General features: G+C 28.6%; 1 protein-coding gene across 2 annotated transcripts in view; it reads right to left on the bottom strand.

The window, feature by feature from the left end:
• Strn-Mlck (Stretchin-Mlck) overlaps window positions 1-25,192 on the bottom strand; it is a 201,305-nt gene that overhangs the window by 93,296 nt on the left and 82,817 nt on the right. The window contains exons 1-8 of one of the 2 annotated variants that reach the window (XR_012722956.1): window positions 21,438-23,578; window positions 20,586-21,365; window positions 19,445-20,191; window positions 17,616-19,241; window positions 9,141-9,851; window positions 8,893-9,065; window positions 8,316-8,729; window positions 2,965-3,548 (exon numbers count right to left, since the gene is read on the bottom strand). Coding sequence is in view for 1 of the 2 variants with exons in the window: in XM_075310984.1 (XP_075167099.1) it covers window positions 8,316-8,403; window positions 8,893-9,065; window positions 9,141-9,851; window positions 15,830-16,606; window positions 16,698-17,423 (2,475 nt within the window). In the remaining variant the exon portion in view is untranslated. Of the gene's footprint in view, window positions 1-2,964; window positions 3,549-8,315; window positions 8,730-8,892; window positions 9,066-9,140; window positions 9,852-15,829; window positions 16,607-16,697; window positions 17,424-17,615; window positions 19,242-19,444; window positions 20,192-20,585; window positions 21,366-21,437; window positions 23,579-25,192 lie in introns of those variants that run through there. The other variant, XM_075310984.1, reaches the window with a different exon arrangement.

Raw genomic sequence — 25,192 nt, 5'->3', positions numbered from 1 at the left:
TTGGTAGAATTCACGATGTTTTGTTAGATTTTGCGAAATATTCCTCTCCAACTAAGATTACTTTACAAATTTTCTATAGAAATAAAATTTTGACTAAATTCTCTATAGAAATAAAATTTTAAGAAAATTTTCTACAGAAATAAAATTTTGACAAAATTTTCTATAGAGATAAAATTTAGATAAAACTTTCTGTAGCAATAAAATTTTAAGAAAATTTTCTATAGAAATAAAATTTTGAGCAAATTTTCTACAGAAATAAAATTTTGAGAAAATTTTCTACAGAAATAAAATTTTGAGAAAATTTTCTATAGAAATACAATTTTGACTAAACTTTCTATAGAAATTAAAATTTTCTATACAAAAACAAATTTTCTATAGAAATAAAATTTTGACAAAATTTTTTATAGAAATAGAATTTTAACAAAATTTTCTATAGAAATGGAATTTTGAAAAAAATTTCTATAGAAATAAAATTTTAAGAAAATTTTCTATCGAAATAAAATGTTGACAAAATTTTCTATATGTTAGAAATAAAATTTTAAGAAAATTTTCTATAGAAATAACATTTTGAGAAAATTTTCTAAAGAAATAAAATGTTGACTAAATTTTCTATAGATATACAATTTTGACTAAACTTTCCATAGAAATAAAATTTTGAGGAAATTTTCTATATAAATAAAATTTTGACAAAATTTTCTATAGAAATAAAATTTTTACAAAATTTTCTATAGAAATAAACTTTTGACAAAATTTTCGATACAAATAAAATTTTAAGAAAATTTGCTATAGAAATAAAATTTTAAGAAAATTTTCTATAGAAAAAAAAATTTTGACAAAATTTTCTATAGATATAAACTTTTGACAAAATTTTCGTAGAAATAAAACTTTAAGAAAATTTTCTATAGAAATAAAATTTTAAGAAAATGTCCTATAGAAATAAAATTTTAAGAACATTTTCTATAGAAATAAAATTTTGACAAAATGTTCTATAGAAATAGAATTTTGAAAAAATTTTTTATAGAAATTAAAATTTTTAGAAAATTTTCTATACAAATACAAATTTTCTATAGAAATAGAATTTTGAGAAAATTTTCTATAGAAATAACATTTTGACAAAATTTTCTATAGAAATAGAATTTTGAGAAAATGTTCTATAGAAATAAAATTTTAAGAAAATTTTCTAAAGAAATAAAATTTTAAGAAAGTTTTCTATAGAAATAAAATTTTGAGAAAATTTTCTATAGAAATAAAATTTTTACAAAATTTTCTATAGAAATAAACTTTTGACAAAATTTTCGATAGAAATAAAATTTTAAGAAAATTTTCTATAGAAATAAAATTTTAAGAAAATTTTCTATAGAAATAAAATTTTGACAAAATTTTTTATAGAAATAAAATTTTGACAAAATTTTCTATAGAAATAGAATTTTGAGAAAATTTTCTATAGAAATAAAATTTTGACAAAATTTTCTATAGAAATAGAATTTTGAAAAAAAATTCTGTAGAAATAAAATTTTAAGAAAATTTTCTATAGAAATAAATTTTAAAAAAATTTTCTATAGAAAGAGAATTTTGAGAAAATTTTCTATAGAAATAAAATTTTAATAAAATTTTCTATATAAATAAAATGTTGAGAAAATTTTCTACAGAAATAAAATTTTTAGAAAATTTTCTATAGAAATAAAATTTTGACAAAATTTTCTACAGAGATAAATGTAGACAAAACTTTCTATAGAAATAAAATTTTAACAACATTTTCTATAGAAATAGAATTTTGAGAAAATTTTCTATAGAAATAAAATTGTGACAAAACTTTCTATAGAAATAAACTTTTGACAAAATTTTCGATAGAAATAAAATTTTAAGAAAATTTTCTATAGAAATAAAATTTTCAGAAAATTTTCTATAGAAATAAAATTTTAAGAAAATTTTCTACAGAAATAAAGTTTTGAGAAAATTTTCTATAGAAATAAAATTTTCTATAGAAATAAAATTTTGACTAAACTTTCTATAGAAATAAAATTTTGACAAAATTTTCTACAGAGATAAAATTTAGACAAAACTTTCTATAGAAATAAAATGTTAACAACATTTGCTATAGAAATAGAATTTTGAGAACATTTTCTATAGAAATAAAATTTTGAGAAATTTTTCTAGAAAAATAAAAATTTTCTATAGAAATAAAGTTTTGACAAAATTTTCTATAGAAATAGAATTTTGAGAAAATTGTCTATAGAAATAAAATTTTCACAAAATTTTCTATAGAAATAGAATTTTGAAAAAATTTTCTATATGTTAGAAATAAAATTTTAAGAAAATTTTCTATAGAAATAAAATTTTGACAAAATTTTCTATAGATATACAATTTTGACTAAACTTTCCATAGAAATAAAATTTTGAGGAAATTTTCTATTGAAATAAACTTTCGACAAAATTTTCTATAGAAATAAAATTTTGACAAAATTTTCTATAGAAATAAAACTTAGACAAAATTTTCTATAGAGATAAAATTGTGACAAAATTGTCTATAGAAATAAAATTTTAACAAAAGTTTCTATAGAAATAAAATTTTGACAGTATTTTCTATAGAAATAAAATTTTAACAAAATTTTCTGCAAATTCAATATTTTAATTTTCGTGTAAGTCCTATGATGACTAATTTTTTTTTTTGTAAAAGAGGTAATTTTCCCTTTTTGGCGCAAACTAAATTTGTAAAAACATTTAAAATATTACACATTTACAAGAAAGGAGAAATTTTTGTAGTGTGGTATATTTTTGGTAAACATTTCCTGCAATTTTTGGTTGAGTGGCAGAGTGGCAACCGTGACACAATGGCAGCCTTTTTTTAGATTTTTTTTATTAAAATTCCTTCATGGGTTGAAGCCTGTTTCAAACTTTCATTATACAATTTGCCAGATAAATACGAATAATAATGTAAAAACCCCACAGAAAAATAAAACTACATTTCTATTTTTTTTTTGTGTTTTCTTTTCCCCGGAGAAACATTTTTTTATTTTTGTGTGTATATGTATTTATTTTTTACACATTATGTGTTGTACTATTTTTTTAATTATTTATTTGGCGTGTGAGTGTGTGAGATTTTAGTTTTATTTTTTTATATGCAATACGTAAATGTAAACCTGGATTAGCGTAATATAATCCATTTTGGAAATAAGCAAAACAAAATAAAATACAAAAAGTAAATTTGAAAAGAGCAAAACATAAAATTTTAAATCACGTTTATAATACAATCGTGAGCTAAGAAAATTAAGTAAATACTAAAAAAACGACATTGGAAAATTAAAATAAATACAACTGTTGTAATTGTTGCGGTCTTTTTCTCTTCTTTTGTTTTTTTGTTAAACGTTGATAATCCAAGGTTAAACTTGTAGTTTTGTTTTATTTTTTCGAGCATTTCACAGTCTCTGTCTCGAAGATGTAGTTACATTTGAATTTAGTATGTTTTGTTTTTTTGTTTGATTGTTATATTGTCTTTTTTTGGGAAAATATTTTAAAAATCATAATTAAATATAATTGAACAGATTTGTCTGAAAAGAATAAAAATTTACGTAAGAAAATATTATTAGCTAAGATTTTCTTAGGTTTTGAAAACAAAAACAAGAGACCAGGACAAATACAATTTACACATTCGTATTTAAACCAAAACACTTGACATGACTCACATGACTCAACATTGACAAAATACTCTGTTATGTTTTATTTCTGTTATTGATTTAATCACGAATCACGAACGAATAGATTCATTTTTTTTCGGCATCGAAAAAACAAAAACAATTTTCCAAATTTTCAAATTTTGAGCCAAACCTCGAAAATATCTAATTTTATATCAAATAGCGATGTACAATAACATACTTCGATCAAAATATTTCGGACGAAAATCTTTCAATATGGCTCGAGGACCACATATTGAGTTGCAAAAAATGTCTTCTGAACGCTATGGACTACCTCCTTTTTGCTATAGGACGTATATTCAAGGAGATATGGTCAAATTTGTTATATAAATAATTCAAAGAGATATGGCTACAACTTGTATTTTTGAGGATTTCTATCGAAATTGTTGATTTTTGGTGTTCAGAAATGAACCTCGTTTTAGCTTTAGGACGAATATTTAAAGATATATGACCTAAATAACCTTTTGATGTGAAAATTTGGATGTTTGAGGATTTCCAACGAAATTTTTAGGTAGCATATTAAAGAAGATTTAGAAGTTTTTCATATAAAAATTTGGATTTTGTGAGGTTTTCCATCGAAATTTGGGAACGACACGTATGTACCTCCTTTGGGCTTTAGGACGCCTTTTTAAGAAGATATGGCCAAAATAAGTTTTTCATATAAAAACTTGGATTATCATTTTTTGTTTTTTTTTTTTGAGGTGGTCACGAATTAACCTCCTTTTGGCTCTAGGTCGCATATATATGGAGATATGGCCAATATAAGTTTTTCATATACAAATTGGGATTTTTGAGGATTTCCACCGAAATTTTGATTCCTAAACTCCAAAGAAGATTCACTGTAGCCAAACCTCCTTGGAGTTTGGCCAAAATAAATTTTTCATATAAAAATCAATTTTTTTTTATTGAAAATTTTGTCAAAATTTTATTTCTATAGAATATTTTGTCAAAATCTTATTTCTAGAGAAAATTTTGTCAACATCTGGATTTCAATTTCCATCGAAATTTTTATTCCTAAAGTCCAAAAAAGGTCCACTGTAGCCAAGCCTTCTTTGAACTTGGCCAACAAATATTTTTCATATAAACATTTGTATTTTCATCGAAATTTTATCAAAACTTTATTTCTATAGAAAATTTTGTCAAAATTTTATTTCTGTAGAAAATTTTGTCAAGATTATTTCTAAGAAAATTTTGTCAATTTTCTTTCTATTGAAAATTTTATAAAAATTTAATTTCTATAGAAAATTTTGTCACAATCTTATTTTATAGCAAAATTTGTCAAAATTTTATTTCTATAGAAAATTTTGTCAAAATTTTATTTCTATAGAAAGTTTTGTCAAAATTTTATTTCTATAGAAAATTTTGTCAACATTTTATTTCTATAGAAAATTTTGCCAACATTTTTTTATATATGGAAAATTTTGTCAAAATTTCATTTCTACAGAAAATTTTATCAAAATTTTACTTTTTATAGAAAATTTTGTCGAAATTTTATTTCTATAGAAAATTTTGCAAAACCTTATTTCTAGAGAAAATTTTATCAAAATTCCATTTCTATAGAAAATTTTACCAAAATTTTATTTCATAGAAAATTTTGTCAAGGTTCCATTTCTATAGAAAATTTTACCAAAATTTTATTTCATAGAAAATTTTGTTAAAATTTTATTTCTATAGACAATATTGTTAAAATTTAATTTCTATAGAAAATTTTGTCAAAATGTCATTTCTATAGAAAATTTTGTCAAAATTTTATTTTATAGAAAATTTTCTCAAAATTTTATTTCTATAGACAATATTGTTAAAATTTTATTTCTATAGTAAATTTTTGTGAAAAATTTATTTCTATTGAACATTTTGTCAAAATTTCATTTCTATTGAAAATTTTGTCAAAATTTTATTTCTATAGAAAATTTTTGTCAAAATTTTATTTCTATAGAAAATTTAGTCAAAATTTTATTTCTATAGAAAATTTTATCAAAATTTTATTAATTAATTTATTTCACATACTGGATCAAAAATTTGAAATCAATGTTTACTTCAATTTATCGATATTTGTTTTTAATAGAGAATTTTTAGTTTTTGTATGTTATTGTTTTGTATGATTTTTTTTTTAAATCGACTAAACTATTTGCAGTAGTATTTTAAATATTGATTATCGATATATCGATTTATAATGATTTTAAAGGTTATCGAAATACTTACAAAAATCTGAATTTCATTATCTTCAATATCTACTAATCGAACATTTTTGACATTTGATTTTAGTCAATTCATAACGAAAAATCGTAACCGAGGTTTTTTATACAAAATATCTATAAAAGTTTATTAATTTTAATTTTTAATTGATCTTGGTCGCTTAACTCAATTACGTATTTTATTAAGATTATCAATTATTTATTGAATTTTTATTTATTTATTTATTTTATTTGACTTTTATGTGAATAAATTTTCTTTTATTTCTGCAGAAAATTTTGTCAAAATTTTAATTCCATAGAAAAATTTTGTCAAAATTTTAATTCTAAAGAAAATTTTGCCAAAATTTTATTTCTATAGAAAATTTTTGGTCGCTTAACTCAATTAAGTATTTTATTACGATTATCAATTATTTATTGCATTTTTATTTATTTATTTATAAGTATTTTACCTTTAGGTAAATTAATTTTCTTGTAGTTTTATATTTTTTATACATATTTTTCGATTCTAATTATAGTAGGATTTTGCTTTGTATTTGAGTTATCAATCGCAATTTTGTCAAAATTTTCTTTCTGTAAAAAATTTTGTCAAAATTTTAATTCCATAGAAAATTTTGTCAAAATTTTATTTTTGTAGAAAATTTTGACAAAATTTTCTTTCTATAGAAAATTTTGTCGAAATTTTATTTCTGTAGAAAATTTTGTCAAAATTTTAATTCCATAGATTTTTTTTTTCAAAATTATATGTCTATAGAAATTATTGTCAAAATGTTATTTCTACAGAAAATTTTGTCAAAATTTTATTTCTATAGAAAATTTTGACAAAATTTTATTTCTATAGAAAATTTCGACAAATATTTATTTCTATAGAAATTTTGTAAAAGCTTTATTTCTATAAAAAAAAATTAAAAATTTAGTTCTATAGAAAATTTCGACAAATATTTATTTCTATAGAAAATTTTGTAAACATTTATTTCTATAGAAAATTTTGTAAAAATTTTATTTCTATAGAAAATTTGTCAAAATGTTATTTCTATAGAAAATTTTGTAAAAATTTTATTTCTATAGAAAATTTCGTAAAAACTTTATTTCTATAGAAAATTTTGTAAAAATTTTATTTCTATAGAAATTTCGACAAATATTTATTTCTATAGAAAATTTCGTAAAAACTTTATTTCTATAGAAAATTTTGTAAAAATTTTATTTCTATAAAAATTTAGTCAAAATTTTACTTATAGAAAATTTTCTCAAAATTTTATGTCTATAGAAAATTTTGTCAAAATTTTAATTCCATAGAAATTTTTTTCAAAATTATATTTCTATAGAAAATATTATTTCTATAGAAAATTTTACCAAAATTTTATTTCATAGAAAATTTTTTTCTATAGACAATATTGTCAAAATTTAACTTCTATAGAAAATTTTGTGAAAATTTCATTTCTATTGAACATTTTGTCAAAATTTCATTTCTATTGAAAATTTTGTCAAAATTTTATTTCTATAGAAAATTTTGTCCAAATTTTATTTTTATAGAAAATTTAGTCAAAATTTTATTTCTATAGAAAATTTTATCAAAATTTTATTTCTATAGAAAATTTTTGTCAAAATTTTATTTCTATAGACAATATTGTTAAAATTTTATTTTTATAGTAAATTTTGTCAAAATGTAATTTCTATAGAAAATTTTGTCAAAATTTCTTTTCTATTGAAAATTTTGTCAAAATTTTATTTCTATTGAAAATTTTGTCAAAATTTATTTTTATAGTAAATTTCGTCAAAATTTCATTTCTATTGAAAATTTTGTCAAAATTTCATTTCTATTGAAAATTTTTTTTCAAAATTTTATTTCTATAGAAAATTTTGTCAAAATTTAGTTTCGATTGAAAATTTTGTCAAAATTTATTTTTATAGTAAATTTCGTCATAATTTCTTTTGTATTGAAAATTTTGTCAAAATTTCATTTCTATTGAAAATTTTGTCAAAATTTTATTTCTATAGAAAATTTTTTCAAAATTTTATTTCTATAGAATGTTTTGTCAAAATTTTATTTCTTTAGTAAATGTTTTCAAAATTTTATTTTTAAAGAAAATTTTGTCAAAATTTTATGTAAACAGAAAATTTCTTTATTTCTTGTAGATGGTCGCAAATTAACCTCCTTTTGGCTCTAGAACGCATTTTTATGGAGATATGTCCAAAATAAGTTACTCATATAAAAAAAAATTATAAATAAACATTTTCATTGCTTGTATGGATGTCTCTTAATTCTTTACTCTTGCTCTGATTTATTTATTTAACTTTATTTTTTTTTAAATTTATTTTTTAATTTAAAAAACATTGAAAATGTACCACACAAATATGAACCAAATTGCACAAACCCGTTTACATAACAATAATAAACATAAAAAAATATTATAAACGTTTTTAAACTTACCTTTGAAATATGAAACATCGGGATAACTCTCCAATGGTAGCCCCCATAGTGGTGCTGAAGGAGTTTCAGAACGCGCTCTAGGCATAACCTAAAGTAGTAGATGGTCGTAAGGGTAATAGAAATTAAATAAAAATTGTGCAAAATTTCGTGACAAATTCTTTGTTTTTGATAACAGTAAATAAATAAAATTAATATTCGATTTATGTATGTTTATATATAAATAACCATATAATTAATTAGAAATTAAATTAAAAAAAAATATTTCTTTAGTTTAAATCAAAAGCAGACCCTAGATGGCAAGTTAAAGTTAGATGGTGTGATGGTTTTCTAGTTAAGCTTTTTTATTTAGAAGCATTTTATCTAGCATATATAGCGGCGGCTTAAGATTTAATCTTTCTTTTTGGGAGTTTTAATCTAAAGAAGAGGAAAGAAAGCAAAGAAAAAGCCATAGATATAAATAAAATGTCATAAAATGTATACACTTATGAAAGCGACAGCACTTGACATTTAGGACATTCCAAACTAATACAAAACCAACAATCCTTCCTAAAAGGATTTTGGGATCGGAGTGACTTACTTCTACTGTGACGAATATTCTGTCAGTGCCATTGTTATTGCGGGCTACCACAAAGTAAGTTCCAGAATCGGAAATTTGTGATTTTTGTACAGTGAAACGGGTATAATCATCGGAAACTTCTTTGCTAACACGATCAGATTTGGTGATATCTTTGGTACCCTTCATGAAGGTCACTATATATGGAAAAAAACAAAAAAAACAAAAAAAATTAAAACAATTTATATGAATATAACTGAATAAAAACTTACATTTTGGTTTAGGATCTCCAGCAATTCTGAAGGACAAGGAGAAGGGATCTCCTACAGCAATCTTCATTTCGGTATCTGGTCTAGACAAGAATAGTGGCGGTCTTTCGTCCTTTTCCACACCCACCGCAACATCAACGGTAGCATGTGATTCCATGCGACCAAAAGCATTTTGAGCCCGGCATGTATAGGAACCCTCATGTTCGGGTGTAGCATTCATAATGGCCAAAGTGTAGACACCCTTCTCATAGAATGTCTTAACACCTGGCTTACCAGCCAATGGTTCACGCTGACGGAACCATTGTACCTCAATGGGTGTTGTAGTCTGCATAAATTCAGCCGTAATGGCAATGGTACCACCACCGCATACAACTTGGTTACCCAAAGGAGCAAGGAAATGTGGCTTATTCGGGTCACGATGATAGAATCCAAGAGTTTGTTCCTGGGCAAAACGTTCACGTCCCTTGAAATCGACTTGATGGGTAATCTTATTTTCGGCAGCCTCATTACGAGCCACACAAGCATACAAGCCGGAATCCTTTTCGGTGGGATTTTGAATAATCAACTTGGAGAAGCCATCATCACTATCGACCTGAACATATTTGTCACCAGGTATAAGCATTTCCGAACCCTTAAACCATTGTATTTCGGGACGTGGTTTACCACGTACACGGCATTCCAAAACCAACTCATTGTCAGTAAGAGAATAAGTGTCTGTGGAATTTGGGGAAAAAAAGGGGAATTAGTGATTTGGTCTCCTTTGTCTATGGGCAGTTGAATGTGATAAAATTTTTGGTATAGCTAATTTTGTTTTCAGATTTATTAGCAATTTCACATACTGGATCAAAAATTTGAAATCAATGTTTACTTCAATTTATCGATATTTGTTTTTAATAGAGAATTTTTAGTTTTTGTATGTTATCGTTTTTTATGATTTTTTTTAAATCGACTAAACTATTTGCAGTAGTATTTTAAATATTGATCATCGATAAATCGATTTATAATGATTTAAAACGTTATCGAAATACTTACAAAAATCTGAATTTCATTATCTTCAATATCTACTAATCGTCTTTTGAACATTTCTTTGACATTTGATTATAGTCAATTCATAACGAAATCTATATTCAATTCATAACGAAAAATCGTAATCGAGGTTTTTTACACACAATATGTATAAAAGTTTATTAATTTTAATTTTTAATTTATCTTGGTCGCTTAATTCAATTAAGTATTTTATTAAGATTATCAATTATTTATTGAATTTTTATTTATTTATTTTATTTGACCTTTATGTGAATAAATTTTCTTATATTTCTGTAGAAAATTTTGTCAAAATTTTAATTCCATAGAAAAATTTTGTCAAAATTTTAATTCTACAGAAATTTTTCCCAAAATATTATTTCTATAGAAAATTTTTGGTTGCTTAACTCAATTAAGTATTTCATTAAGATTATCAATTATTTACTGCATTTTTATTTATTTATTTATAAGTATTTTACCTTTAGGTGAATTATTTTTCTTGTAGTTTTATATTTTTTTATACATATTTTTCGATTCTAATTATAGTAGGATTTTTCTTTGTATTTGAGTTTCAATCGTAATTTTATCAAAATTTTCTTTCTGTAAAAAATTTTGTCAAAATTTTAATTCCATAGAAAATTTTGTCAAAATTTTATTTTTGTAGAAAATTTTGACAAAATTTTCTTTCTATAGGAAATTTTGTCAAACTTTTATTTCTATAGAAAATGTTGTCAAAATTTTATTTCTATAGAAAATTTTGTCAAAATTTTATTTCTATAGAAAATGTTGTCAAAATTTTATTTCTATAGAAAATTTTGTCAAAATTTTATTTCTATAGAAAATTTTGTCAAAATTGTATTTCTATAGAAAATTTTGTCAAAATTTTATTTCTATAGAAAATTTTGTCAAAATTTTATTTCTATAGAAAATTTTGTCAAAATTTTATTTCTATAGAAAATTTTGTCAAAATTTTATTTCTATAGAAAATTTTGTCAAAATTTTATTTCTATAGAAAATTTTGTCAAAATTTTATTTCTATAGAAAATTTTGTCAAAATTTTATTTCTATAGAAAATTTTGTCAAAATTTTATTTCTATTGAAAATTTTGTCAAAATTTTATTTCTATAGAAAATTTTGTCAACATTTTATTTCTGTGGAAAATTTTGTCAAACTTTTATTTTTATAGAAAATTTTGTCAAAATTTTATTTCTATAGAAAATTTTGTCAAAATTTTATTTCTATAGAAAATTTTATTTTTATAGAATATTTTGTCAAAATTATATTTCTATAGTAAATTTTGTCAAAATTTTATTTCTATAGAAAATTTTGTCCAAATTTTATTTCTATAGAAAATTTTGTCAACATTTTATTTCTGTGGAAAATTTTGTCAAACTTTTATTTTTATAGAAAATTTTGTCAAAATTTTATTTCTATAGAAAATTTTGTCAAAATTTTATTTCTATAGAAAAATTTATTTTTATAGAATATTTTGTCAAAATTATATTTCTATAGAAAATTTTGTCAAAATTTTATTTCTATAGAAAATTTTGTCAAAATTGTATTTCTATAGAAAATTTTGTCAAAATTTTATTTCTATAGAAAATTTTGTCAAAATTTTATTTCTATAGAAAATTTTGTCAAAATTTTATTTCTATAGAAAATTTTGTCAAAATTTTATTTCTATAGAAAATTTTGTCAAAATTTTATTTCTATTGAAAATTTTGTCAAAATTTTATTTCTATAGAAAATTTTGTCAACATTTTATTTCTGTGGAAAATTTTGTCAAACTTTTATTTTCATAGAAAATTTTGTCAAAATTTTATTTCTATAGAAAATTTTGTCAAAATTTTATTTCTATAGAAAATTTTATTTTTATAGAATATTTTGTCAAAATTATATTTCTATAGAAAATTTTGTCAAAATTTTATTTCTATAGAAAATTTTGTCCAAATTTTATTTCTATAGAAAATTTTGTCAACATTTTATTTCTGTGGAAAATTTTGTCAAACTTTTATTTTTATAGAAAATTTTGTCAAAATTTTATTTCTATAGAAAATTTTGTCAAAATTTTATTTCTATAGAAAAATTTATTTTTATAGAATATTTTGTCAAAATTATATTTCTATAGAAAATTTTGTCAAAATTTTATTTCTATAGAAAATTTTGTCCAAATTTTATTTCTATAGAAAATTTTGTCAACAATTTTATTTCTATAGAAAATTTTGTCAAAATTTTAATGCCATAGAGATTTTTTTCAAAATTATATGTCTATAAAAATTATTGTCAAAATTTTATTTCTACCGAAAATTTTGTCAAAATGTTATTTCCATAGAAAATTTTGTCAAAATTTTATTTCAATAGAAACTTTTGACAAAATTTTATTTCTATAGAAAATTTCGACAAATATTTATTTCTATAAAAAAATTTGTAAAAATTTTATTTCTATAGAAAATTTCGACAAATATTTATTTCTATAGAAAATTTTGTAAACATTTATTTCTATAGAAAATTTTGTAAAAGTTTTATTTTAATAGAAAATTTTGTCAAAATTTTACTTATATAGAAAATGTAAAAATTTTATGTCTATAGAAAATTTCGACAAATATTTATTTCTATAGAAAATTTTGTAAAAACTTTATTTCTATAGAAAATTTTGTAAAAATTTTATTTCTATAGAAAATTTTGTCAAAATTTTATTTCTATAGAAATTTCGACAAATATTTATTTCTATAGAAAATTTCGTAACAACTTTATTTCTATAGAAAATTTTGTAAAAACTTTATTTTTATAGAAAATTTTGTAAACATTTTATTTCTATATAAAATTTTGTCAAAATTTTAATTCCATAAAGATTTTTTTCAAAATTATATGTCTATAGAAATTATTATCAAAATTTTATTTCTACAGAAAATTTTGTCAAAATGTTATTTCCATAGAAAATTTTTTCAAAATTTTATTTCTATAGAAAATTTCGACAAATATTTATTTCTATAAAAAAATTTTGTAAAAATTTCATTTCTATAGAAAATTTCGACAAATATTTATTTCTGTAGAAAATTTTGTCAAAATTTTAAGTCTATAGAAAATTTTATCAAAATGTTATTTCTATAGAAAATTTTGTCAAAATTTTAATTCCATAGAGATATTTTTCAAAATTATATGTCTATAGAAATTATTGTCAAAATTTTATTTCTACAGAAAATTTTGTCAAAATGTTAATTCCATAGAAAATTTTGTCAAAATTTTATTTCTATAGAAACTTTTGACAAAATTTTATTTCTATAGAAAATTTCGACAAATATTTATTTCTATAGAAAATTTCGTAACAACTTTATTTCTATAGAAAATTTTGTAAAAACTTTATTTTTATAGAAAATTTTGTAAACATTTTATTTCTATATAAAATTTTGTCAAAATTTTAATTCCATAAAGATTTTTTTCAAAATTATATGTCTATAGAAATTATTATCAAAATTTTATTTCTACAGAAAATTTTGTCAAAATGTTATTTCCATAGAAAATTTTTTCAAAATTTTATTTCTATAGAAAATTTCGACAAATATTTATTTCTATAAAAAAATTTTGTAAAAATTTCATTTCTATAGAAAATTTCGACAAATATTTATTTCTGTAGAAAATTTTGTCAAAATTTTAAGTCTATAGAAAATTTTATCAAAATGTTATTTCTATAGAAAATTTTGTCAAAATTTTAATTCCATAGAGATATTTTTCAAAATTATATGTCTATAGAAATTATTGTCAAAATTTTATTTCTACAGAAAATTTTGTCAAAATGTTATTTCCATAGAAAATTTTGTCAAAATTTTATTTCTATAGAAACTTTTGACAAAATTTTATTTCTATAGAAAATTTCGACAAATATTTATTTCTATAAAAAATTTTATTTCTATAAAAAAATTTGTAAAAATTTTATTTCTATAGAAAATTTCGACAAATATTTATTTCTATAGAAAATTTTGTAAACATTTATTTCTATAGAAAATTTTGTAAAAGTTTTATTTCAATAGAAAATTTTGTCAAAACTTTACTTATATAGAAAATGTCAAAATTTTATGTCAATAGAAAATTTCGACAAATATTTATTTCTATAGAAAATTTTGTAAAAACTTTATTTCTATAGAAAATTTTGTAAAAATTTTATTTCTATAGAAAATTTTGTCAAAATTTTATTTCTATAGAAATTTCGACAAATATTTATTTCTATAGAAAATTTCGTAACAACTTTATTTCTATAGAAAATTTCGTAACAACTTTATTTCTATCGAAAATTTTGTAAAAACTTTATTTTTATAGAAAATTTTGTAAACATTTTATTTCTATAGAAAATTTTGTCAAAATTTTATTTCTGTAGAAAATTTTGTCAAAATTTTAATTCCATAGAAAAATTTTGTCAAAATTTTATTTCTGTAGAAAATTTTATCAACATTTTAATTCTATAGAAATTTTTGTCAAAATTTTGATTCCATAGAAAAATTTTGTCAAAATTTTAATTCTATAGAAAATTTTGTCAAAATTTTATTTCTATAGAAAATTTTGTCAAAATGTTATTTCTATAGAAAATTATGTCAATATTTTATTTCTATAGAAAATTATGTCAATATTTTATTTTTGTAGAAAATTTTCTCAAAATTGTATTTCTATAGAAAAGTTTGTTCAAATGTTAATTCCATAGAAAAATTTTGTCAAAATTTTATTTCTGTAGAAAATTTTGTCAAAATTTTAATTCTATAGAAAAATTTTGCCAACATTTTAATTCTATAGAAATTTTTGTCAAAATTTTAATTCCATAGAAAAATTTTGTCAAAATTTTAATTCTATAGAAAATTTTGTCAAAATTTTAATTCTATAGAAAACTTTTTTAAAATTTTATTTCTATAGAAAATTTTGTTAAAATTTTATTTCTATACAAAATTTTGTCAAAATTTTATTTCTATAGAAAATTTTGTCAATATTTTATTTTTATAGAAAATTTTGTCAAAATTGTATTTCTATAGAAAATTTTGTCAAAATTTTAATTCCATAGAGAAATTTTGTCAAAATTTTATTTCTGTAGAAAATTTTGTCTAACTTTTACTTCTATAGAAAATTTTGTCAAAATGTTATTTCTATAGAAAATTTCGACAAATATTTATTTCTATAGAAAATTTTGTAAAAACTTTATTTCTATACAATTTTTTTTTTAAATTGTATTTTTAAATTTTTTGTCAATATTTTTTTTCGTTTTGTAGAAAATTTTGTCAAAATTTTCTTTCTATAGAAAATTTGATTTGATTTTTGTTTACCTTTTGTTTTTTGTTATTCAAATTTCAATTGATTTCAGCATTTGATCATTAAATTCTGATGTTTCTGTTTTTCTTTGGAAATTTTTCAAAATTAATTCCCCCATTAGCTATACCAAAAATTTGCAATCAACAATCAAACTTTGAAAAATCTTAATCTAAAACAGTGGACAAAACAACGACATTAAATTGTTCATCATACATTTAAACAAAAACAATCGTATGTGATTATTGAGTTTGTTTATGACAATGTATGAGCGAGAGACACACAGACAGACAGAGAGTGAGTGAGAGAGTGAGAGAGAAACTTTTCGTTGTATGTCCTAGCAAATATAGGAAAATTGTAATAGTGATAATGATTTGAAATACCTCGTATGGATTGAACAAAATAGGCTGGTTGTGGTGTATTCTCGTAGTGTTTATAAATGCGTAACATACATTGGCTAACCGAATCACCATAATCATTATAGGCCCTACACACATATTGACCACTATCATGTTCTTCGGCCTCGATTATCTCCAATATAGCATCACCATTATGGAATGTGGTATAATAGCGTGGATCATTGGGTAAGGAGCGATTATTCTTTAGCCACTCAGTGTTGATGGTCTCACCATCATAGACGACACTACAGGTTAATCGTATATTGCCGCCTTCGCTTACTGTGCGATCATGGAGCAGAGAGCTAAATAAGGGTTTACGACCTGATGGTATACTACGGCCTAAGGATTTACGTTGGGATAAAATATCACCGGCCATACTACTACCAGAACGTGCCATTCTTCCCCGGTATTCTTCGGCCGATGTGGTGGCAGTCGAGGCTCTCTGTGATGTTGCCGCTGCTGCTGCTGCATAACCATTAATGGCCATTTCCTCAGCTGAGGCCATTAATTTTTTCAAATCATTTATTCTGATATCTTTGGTAATGGCCTCAATGCGTTCATTGGTTTCGGCAAAGCAAGAGAATGTACCACAGTCTGCGGGAATGGGATTACGTATGATCAGTTTACTAATGCCACCAATTTCCTCTACAACACGGTAACGGTTATTCGAAATTGTATGGTCATCTCGTATCCAGGTTACATTGGGTCGACCATGAATATTACACGACAAAGTCATTTCACAGCGTTCTGCATCATAGGAGGCTAAAGAAATAGTGGTTCAACAAATAGTGGTCATCTTTTACTGTGAAAAAACACACCACTCTCCTAGTTGGTGGGGAAGGCAGAAACTTACCTGTTATCGGGCTACTAAAACTGGAAGGTAGTCTATCTACAGCACTATCATAGATTTTCAAATCACATGTACAGTCGACCGAATTGCGACTATTACGCACCACACATTTATATAGACCCGTATCATCGGGACGTGCATCATAGATTTCCAAACTTAAGGCTCCATTAATGTTATAGATTTTATGGCGACTATCCTTGGTCACACGTTCTTCACCTCTTACCCAGTAGACATCTTCAATGAATCCACTGACATAGCAAATCAATTGGGCCTTTGTACCCGCCGCCATGGCCATAGGTTTCATGGGTGTTTCCAAACACAATTTAAATTTGGCATCCTTGGATCTTGACTTAATTTCGGCCATTTCTTCTTCGGCATCTTTTAAAGATTTCTCCACTCTTGAATGAAGTGGACCATCTTCATTGTGATCCAGGTGATGGGATGACTTCTGCGTTTTATCGCTAACCTTGTAATCGGCCATATCAATAAATTTGGAAATTTTCATTTCACCACTATCACTTTCAGCATAACAGGTGTAGAGGCCAGTATCCAGGGGGTCTGGATTCGTTATCAGCAATTGGTAAATGCCATCATGAAGCTCTTGATATTTGAATTTCGCACTATCCTCTGGCAGAAGGGTATTGTCCTTTTGCCAATAGACTGTGGGCTTGGGATTACCCGAAACTTTACACTCCAATGTAAGGCGATTGTCATGAGAATGATATGCATCTAAATGGTGAAGAATGGAGAACATACAAAAGAAAAGGACATCATAAACATGGTGCTTTGATGGAGAATGCTGAAGCGTTGGTGAAGTGGATTAGTAATGGCCATAGAATGAAAAATGTGTACATACCTTCTCAACACAAAGGACAGATCACTTGGGACTCTTGTTTTCCTTATACCTAGAGGACCACCTACCTTTAATGCCTTTGCTAAAGACTGGGGCAATAAGCTCTTCCTTGCCAGTCGAATATACAAACAAATTGCAGGTGGAAACAATTTCATTTTCTGGACCTCTTACCCTCAATGTATATTGACCAGCATTCTCTTCGGTGACACCGATCAATTGGAGCCAAGCAATACCATCTTGCATGGACAATTTACTCTTTGGTCCAAAAGCAATGGGATTGTCATTGTGGAACCAGCGCGCTGCTGGCTCGGGTCCATCAATGTTAACCATCCATTTGACATTGGATCCCTCTTTGACGGTACGATTCGATAGGAAATTCCTAAAGTAGAGTTGCTTTTTGAGATCGGGAGGTGGCATGGCCTCACGACGACGGCCACCACCACCACCGCTTTCATCATCATCGGGCTTCTTCTTCTTCTTTTTCTTGCCCTCCTGGCCTTCACCACTTGCACTCTCTTTGTCATCTTCAGTCTCTGTGTCACCGGTAGGTTTAACCGGAGGCATACCCTTGCCGGGAGACACATGACGGCGTGCTTTGGTTTTCACCGTAACCATATGGGAAATCTCAGCTGTTCCCTCACGATTTTCAGCTTGGCAAACATATTTGCCACTATCAGCTGGTGTGGGATCCATAATGAAGAGTTCACAGGTACCATCATCATGGTCGGTTTGTTGATATTTATCATTGGCCTCGATGACTACACCATCCTTGACCCAGGTCACAGTGGGTGTGGGAAGACCACGAACATGAACATCCAATTGTAATTCATGCAATTTGCCATGATAGGTGTCCTTAATGTTGCGAGTGAAAGTGGGTGGTATATCACCAGTACCGGGATCTGAATAGACTTCCAAACGGCAAGAGGTTTCACAATCGCCTGTTTCATCACGGGCCCAGCATCTATATTCACCAGCGTCCTCTAGAGAAGCATTGGGAATTTCCAGAATACACAAACCCTCATTGTAACGGCCACGACATTTGGGAGAATTTTGCATGGGTTCTCCATTCTTGAACCATTTGACTTGAGGTTCCTTGGCCTCCAAGAAGCAAGAGATTTTCACCTTTGAACCCTCAGCCACAACACGATCCTTCATCTTTGTTGGGAAATAGATGCCAATGACCTTTTCACGTTTCTTCAAACTACCAGTCTCGGAAGCGCTTTCAGCTGCCGAGACATTTATCGAAGACGCCATCTCAGTCTCTGAATCATCTTCCTTGCGTGGTTTACGGCCCTTTTTGCCCTTGCTCTCGGTTTCCGATTCACTGTCAGCAGCCGCAGGTTTTCCCTTTGGTTTCTCCGGCTCCACTTGTTTGGGTTTCAACAAACTCTTATCGGCATGGAACACACCATGGATATTATCGGCAATGTGATGCTCTTTTCCCTCAAAGTGCACCAAATGGGTAATTTCCGCTTTGCCAGCATTATTCTCAGCTCGGACCATGTATTTACCCTTGTCCTTGATGTTGGGACAATCGAGGACCAATTCAAGGGTGCCATCGGCATGATGGAAGGTATGGAAACGGCCACCGTCTTCAATTTCAATATTATCACGAAGCCATTGAATCTTGGGTGTAGGTTCACCGCGTACACCTGTCTCCAGAACCAATTCATTGGTATTAAGATGATAGGTTTCTATTGGGAAACAATGGAGGAAAATTCAAATTCAATACAAGAGTCATTACATAAGAATCGTTAATGTTGTTGTTCTTGTGCCAAAGAACCATGGGGGGACAGCTAGCTAAACTAGCCATATTAGAAGATTGCACAATCTTCTCATATACACAGAAGAACGAACACTCACACACACCTTGCTACCTTGTATGTTAAGCTCTTACCTTTCAATGGACGCACAAACACTGGTTCTGTTTCCGTGGCTGTTTTTGGATCGTACACATACAACTTGGCCGATTGGGTGATCTTGCAATACTCGTTCTGGGCTATTAGAGTGTATACACCTGAATCTTCGGGTTCACATTTCAAGAATTCCAGGGAAGCCAAACTATCGCGATTCATATTGCGAATACGTGGGCCATATGTAATGTTTTGATCATCTTTGGTCCATTTACAAGTGGGATTAGGACCCTTGACCACAGCCTGTAACTTTACCTTGGATCCAATGGCCACATAACGATTGGAGATATTTGCATCGAAGAACAATTGAGATCTTGGTGGGGGTTCTGGCATACGGCTGCGTCTCTCATAATGACCTCCTTCGTCTTTTTCTGACTTGGGCAAACGGGCCGCCCTTTCGGCCTTAGAACCCTTTTGGCTACCCTCACCCTCACTCATGATGCTAGACAAGACACTGGAGCGTCTGGAGCCGTGCATTACATCCACCACAACACTATGCGATGTTTGTTGTGTGCCTAATTTATTTTGGGCTACGCAGGTGTAATTGCCACTATCGGCTGGTGTGGGCTTGTTAATGATTAGCTCACAAATGCCATCCAAATGTTCAATTTGTACAATACGATCGTCTAGTACAACTGGTAATTGGTCTTTGATCCAAGTGATAACAGGACGAGGGTTGCCACGTATCTTGGTATCGATAATCAAATCGTTTTCAGATGAATGGTAAACATCTACGAGTATGTGTGTGTGTGCGAGGATGATGCGCGGGGAGAGAAAAGAGAGAGATAGAGTTGTTACAAAATTAATTTTTCTAGCCCAGAGATAACGGCTATTTTTGGTAAATTATACACACACATGTAAACAGGCATAGACAATGACAGCGATGAAAAACAAAGATGAAGAGAGGACACATACTCAGACACCTCAGTACCCATACATTTGTCGCCCGTAGTAATAGCATCAATCAGAAGATCAAACGATCTTCGGCCAAAACAACTGAGTCTCTTCGAGTTGTAACTGGTGTAGGTGTATGGGTGAGGTGAATAGCAGTTTTAGTGCAGAGGAGATGATGTTCTACACATACACACACTATACGTATACACGAATTCGTTTCGTTCACCATACCTCTAAGTGGTAGTGCAAAAATGGGTTCATGCTCGTCGCCATCCGTTTGCGCCGAATACACCTTGAAATAGCACGACGTTTCGATTTCACTGTAATCATTGCGGGCCACACATTTGTAAACACCCGAAGATTCTGCATTGACATTTCGCAATTCGATAATAGCCTTGCCTTCTTCATTGAGATTCTTTACATTGTCACCATAGGTAACCCATTTGTCATCCTTTTGCCAACGGCAATTAGGTTCGGGTCCAATGACAGTGCATACAAAACGCACTGTGGTACCCTCCAAAGCCATGCGATCCCTTAATTGGGTGGCAAATTGCAATTTTTGTTTACCCGAAATTTTGGGTTCGGGTGAGGCACGAGGTGCCCTACTCTTGGCTGCGGCAGCTGCCTCAGCTCTTCTTTGATCCGATTCACCTTTCGATTTCATGGCTTCTTCCATGGCTTTGCGTGCCTCATTTTCTTTGACACGGCTCAAACGACCACGGGCATGGAATATGCCAGGTACATGGTAGTGTAGATTTTTGCCCACCTCAATGGAGTGGGAAATTTGAGCTTCACCACTAGAGTTAATGGCCTTGCAAGTGTACGCACCGCTATCCCGGTTATTGGGTTTATAGATTAACAGCTTGTAGACACCATGGGCCTCTTCAAGTTTGGTGAACTTGACATTGGGTTTGATTTCAAATACGCCACGCCACCAGGTAACCACCGGCCGGGGAACACCATGGATGTGTACCTCAATGGTTAGTTCATCGTCACGCATGTGATAGTATTCTTTCAAGAAGAACAAAAAATAAGGATAATGTAATTGGGGCTAATCTCTCTTTTATTCTCTGCTATACCTACCTCTCACTAATTTAAATGATGGGGGAGCTGGTTGATCCTTAAACACTTCATAGATGGTCACATAACATGATGATGTGACCTCATCATTCATGTTGGCAATGACACAGGAATATTCACCAGAATCCAAAATCGTAGTGTTCACCACTTCCAGGGCACAAATGTTGTTGTTATTGCTAATGCGATGGGTACCATCACGTTCCAATTGTTTGCCATCCTTAAACCATTTCACCGACAACTCAGGACCTCCAATGGCACAGGCTAAACGTACATTGTGTCCTGCCTCCACAGTACGATCCGAAAGGAAGACAACGAAATGGGGTAAACGCTTTTGTTCACGTCTACGCTTCCATTCCTCATCACGTTCTTTTTCGCTACGGCGCACAGCAATACTGTATTTACGCAATTGTTTGGCAAACTCTTCACCTTCCTCTTCTGCAATTTGCTTCCAGCGTTCCTCATCATCGGGATCGGGACGGGTGAAGCCTTCCGAAGAGCTACTGCTGCGGCGGGTCTCCGTGGGTAATTCACCCAATTCGTCGAGCTCTTCGTCGCCATGTTCTTCGTCGAGATCATCGTAGCGGGATTCACCACCTTCTTCATATCTGGAACTAAATTCATCGTGCTCTTCTCCTCCAGATTCACCTTCCTCACCACCATCTTCCGCCTCTTCGGCCTCCTCAGCTTCGGCTTCTTCTTGGGCTCGGCGTTCGGCTTCTTCACGCTCGCGTTCTTCTTCTTCGGCCTTAAGGCGTTTTTGTCTTTCCTCAAAGGTCTCGGCCTTGGGTTTGGCTGCAAGTTTGGCAGCCTCTTCCTCGGCCGCCTTGGCTGCGGCCTTGGCTTGTTCCTCCATTTGCAAAGCCAATTTGGACTTCTTTGGTGGTGGCTTAGGACCTGGACCAGCTTGTTGATTTTTGTCCTCAAACATTTTCTTGCTGGCCTTCTGGCCACCTCCCATCTCCAATTTCAGGGTCAATTTAGGACTGGGCGATTTTTCTTTCTTCTCTTTCTTCTTGGGAGCGGCTTTCTTCTTACCCTTTTTGCCCTTCTCGGCAACTTCATCGCCTTCGTCCCCATCAACACTATCCTCCCGATCCATACCATCTTCACCACCCTCATTTTCCGAGGTTCCACCTGGGCTTGTGGATTCCTTGTCAGCTGATTTGCGGGCCGACCGTCCTTTTTTGCCACCTTTTCCTTTCTTTTTGGGTTTAACCTCTTCCACTACTACCTCCTCTTCTTCTTCCTCGTATTCTTCATACTCCTCCACCACATAGATAACCTCAACATTTGAGACATCCATAACTGCAGCACGATCGATAACCGACATATCAGAGGTTATATAACGCACAGGTTTTTGTGCCTCCATAGGCTCGGAAATATCCATAACTAAGGCCCGATCGAAGACTGCTGTATTGGAGATGAGTAATGTTTTTAAATCACGACCCAACTCAAAAGGAGTTTTCTCCTTTTCTTCACGCTTCAAGAAAGGTGTAATACTACGCCATGTCGAAGGAGTTGCACTACGCCTGGTCATGTACAAGGTGAAAGGTGTTTGACTGCGTCCTCGAATGGGAGTAGCACTACGGCCACGTAGACTTCCCGGAGTGGGTGATTTTAGTTTACGCCTTTTCTGAGCAGGAACTTGTAATGTATCCGGGGCTGGGGTAGCCTCTGGCTCTTCCGAATCACGGGTATCGGCTGCCGTTGTTTCACCTTCGGTCTCGCCCATTGTTGTAGGACTTTGACTCTCTTCAAAATAAAAGAAGGATTACGACGACTAGATCACTCCACTATTCTTATGATAGAACAAAAAATAAAAGCTCTAGTTATGATTTTAATTTTTTTCGAAAAATATGTTCGCTTTCTTTTTCTTCAAAAAGATTATATATATATATAATTTTTTTGTTCTTGCTCTGTTCACAGACACACACACACACTCGATTCGTTAAAAATAAAAAAATCTTTTTTTGTGCGGGACGACGTATTTTTTCTGCGACAGGACGTGATCGGCGGCGATCGGTCCGTTCGAGGCGAAACTAATGACTCGACTGTTCCGAACGAACTGAAACGACCGTACGTTTCGAAAATTGAATTTCAAATGATCAGGCGAAACGATGGGTCAATCACTGATCTAGTTGAGATCGTTGCCAAAAAATCTATCTATAATTACACCTTATTGTCATGGACTCTCGGCAACGGCAACTTATCAAACTTACTGCTGCAACGATCCTTTCATCATTCGTTCCTTCCCGTACTGCATGAGCACTGCCCCAATCGCTTACTAATCGATCACAACAATCAACTAGCCAGAAGCGGCAGTAGCATTTGCCGCAGCAGCTGCAGCTGCAGCAACAGTATGTGAAGGTAAATCTTATTTTTATTTACACTTTTCGCCATAGACAAGCAAACATACAGTCATTTCGAAACAAAACCATAGTCTTAAACGCAATCTAAAATGATCTCTAATCATCGGATCGTTCAATCGTAATTCTGATAAAATTCGAAAGCATACGATTTACATTTGAAGGCAATGGGGGCGTCAATCATTATCCGCTCTCATGTGCGAAAAATGAACTTGACCTTAGTTTTGTGAAAAACACAAAAACAACACCAAAGAAAAAACACAAAACGAAAATCAAGCAAACAAGTTGCAAGACTCAAATTTTCACTGTAATAAAAGTTATAAAATACTTTTTCATTCACTTTGATATCGCTTCTATATAGCGAGTATATAACCATACCGACACTTACCTTTGCAATTGTTTCGTTGAACATTTCAGTGATTAAAAATTAGTACAGGTTGAAAATTAAATAAAAATAGCAAAGTAAACTATTTTTTTTGGCAAAATAAATACAAAATACTATGTTAGTAATTTCCTTTTTGTTTTTAAATAAATCGAAGCAAACTATTTTTAGACTGAAAGTAAATGCATGCAAATAGAGCAAACAGCACCAGAAGCATGCTACTTTATATTTTTTGTAGTTATAACCATAAAACTTTATATTTTAGAGACCACTTTCAAAGAATAATTTCATCAAAAACTATAGTCAGCTCTTCCAAAGATACCATCTTGTAAGCACGATCGTAATCGTTACCGTATAGAACTATGGTACCATGATCTGCTAATATGGCAACATCACAATAAATAGATACAAAGAGTAGGAAATACAAGAGAACGAAACTACATCAGTAGGTGGCAGTCATAAGGTGAGATTCTCTAATGCCATTTTCTTCCTACTATCTGATAGAGATAAAGCTTGTCATGTTAAGCTCAATGACAAGGTGGTCCCTTGTCATTGAGCTTAACATGGAATCGGGCAGCACTGGACTGAATAGTCTAAGTGAGTATGAAATATCGGGCTGCCACTGTACCTAACCTAACCTAACAGTCAAGAAAATTCTGTCCCACTTTGGCATCAATAAACCAAAAAAAATACTATGTTCTCAAGAATTCACGAAAATAATTAAGTTGTGCCATATCACATTGTCCACACAAATTTTCAGCCACTATTTTGATTCCATTTTGTAAGGTTTAATAAGGAACTTTATTTATAACTGTTTTGAATTTTCAACCAACTGAGAGGGCTGATCTTTTCATTGAAAGCATGACATTTTACTTTCTCTTAACGACAACGTTCATAGTTTTTTTTTTATAAAAAACATTCGTATTTGTTATGAAATTTCATAAAGAATATACGAATAATAGTTAATGAATAATGTTGTGTAAAAATGACAAAGAGAATTCTTTCCGTGT

This window comes from Haematobia irritans, chromosome 5 (genome assembly GCF_050003625.1).
Source record: "Haematobia irritans isolate KBUSLIRL chromosome 5, ASM5000362v1, whole genome shotgun sequence".
Lineage (NCBI taxonomy): Eukaryota > Metazoa > Arthropoda > Insecta > Diptera > Muscidae > Haematobia > Haematobia irritans.
The sequence above is the reverse complement of the archived record's forward strand: the minus strand, read 5'-3'. Positions and strand labels throughout refer to the sequence as shown.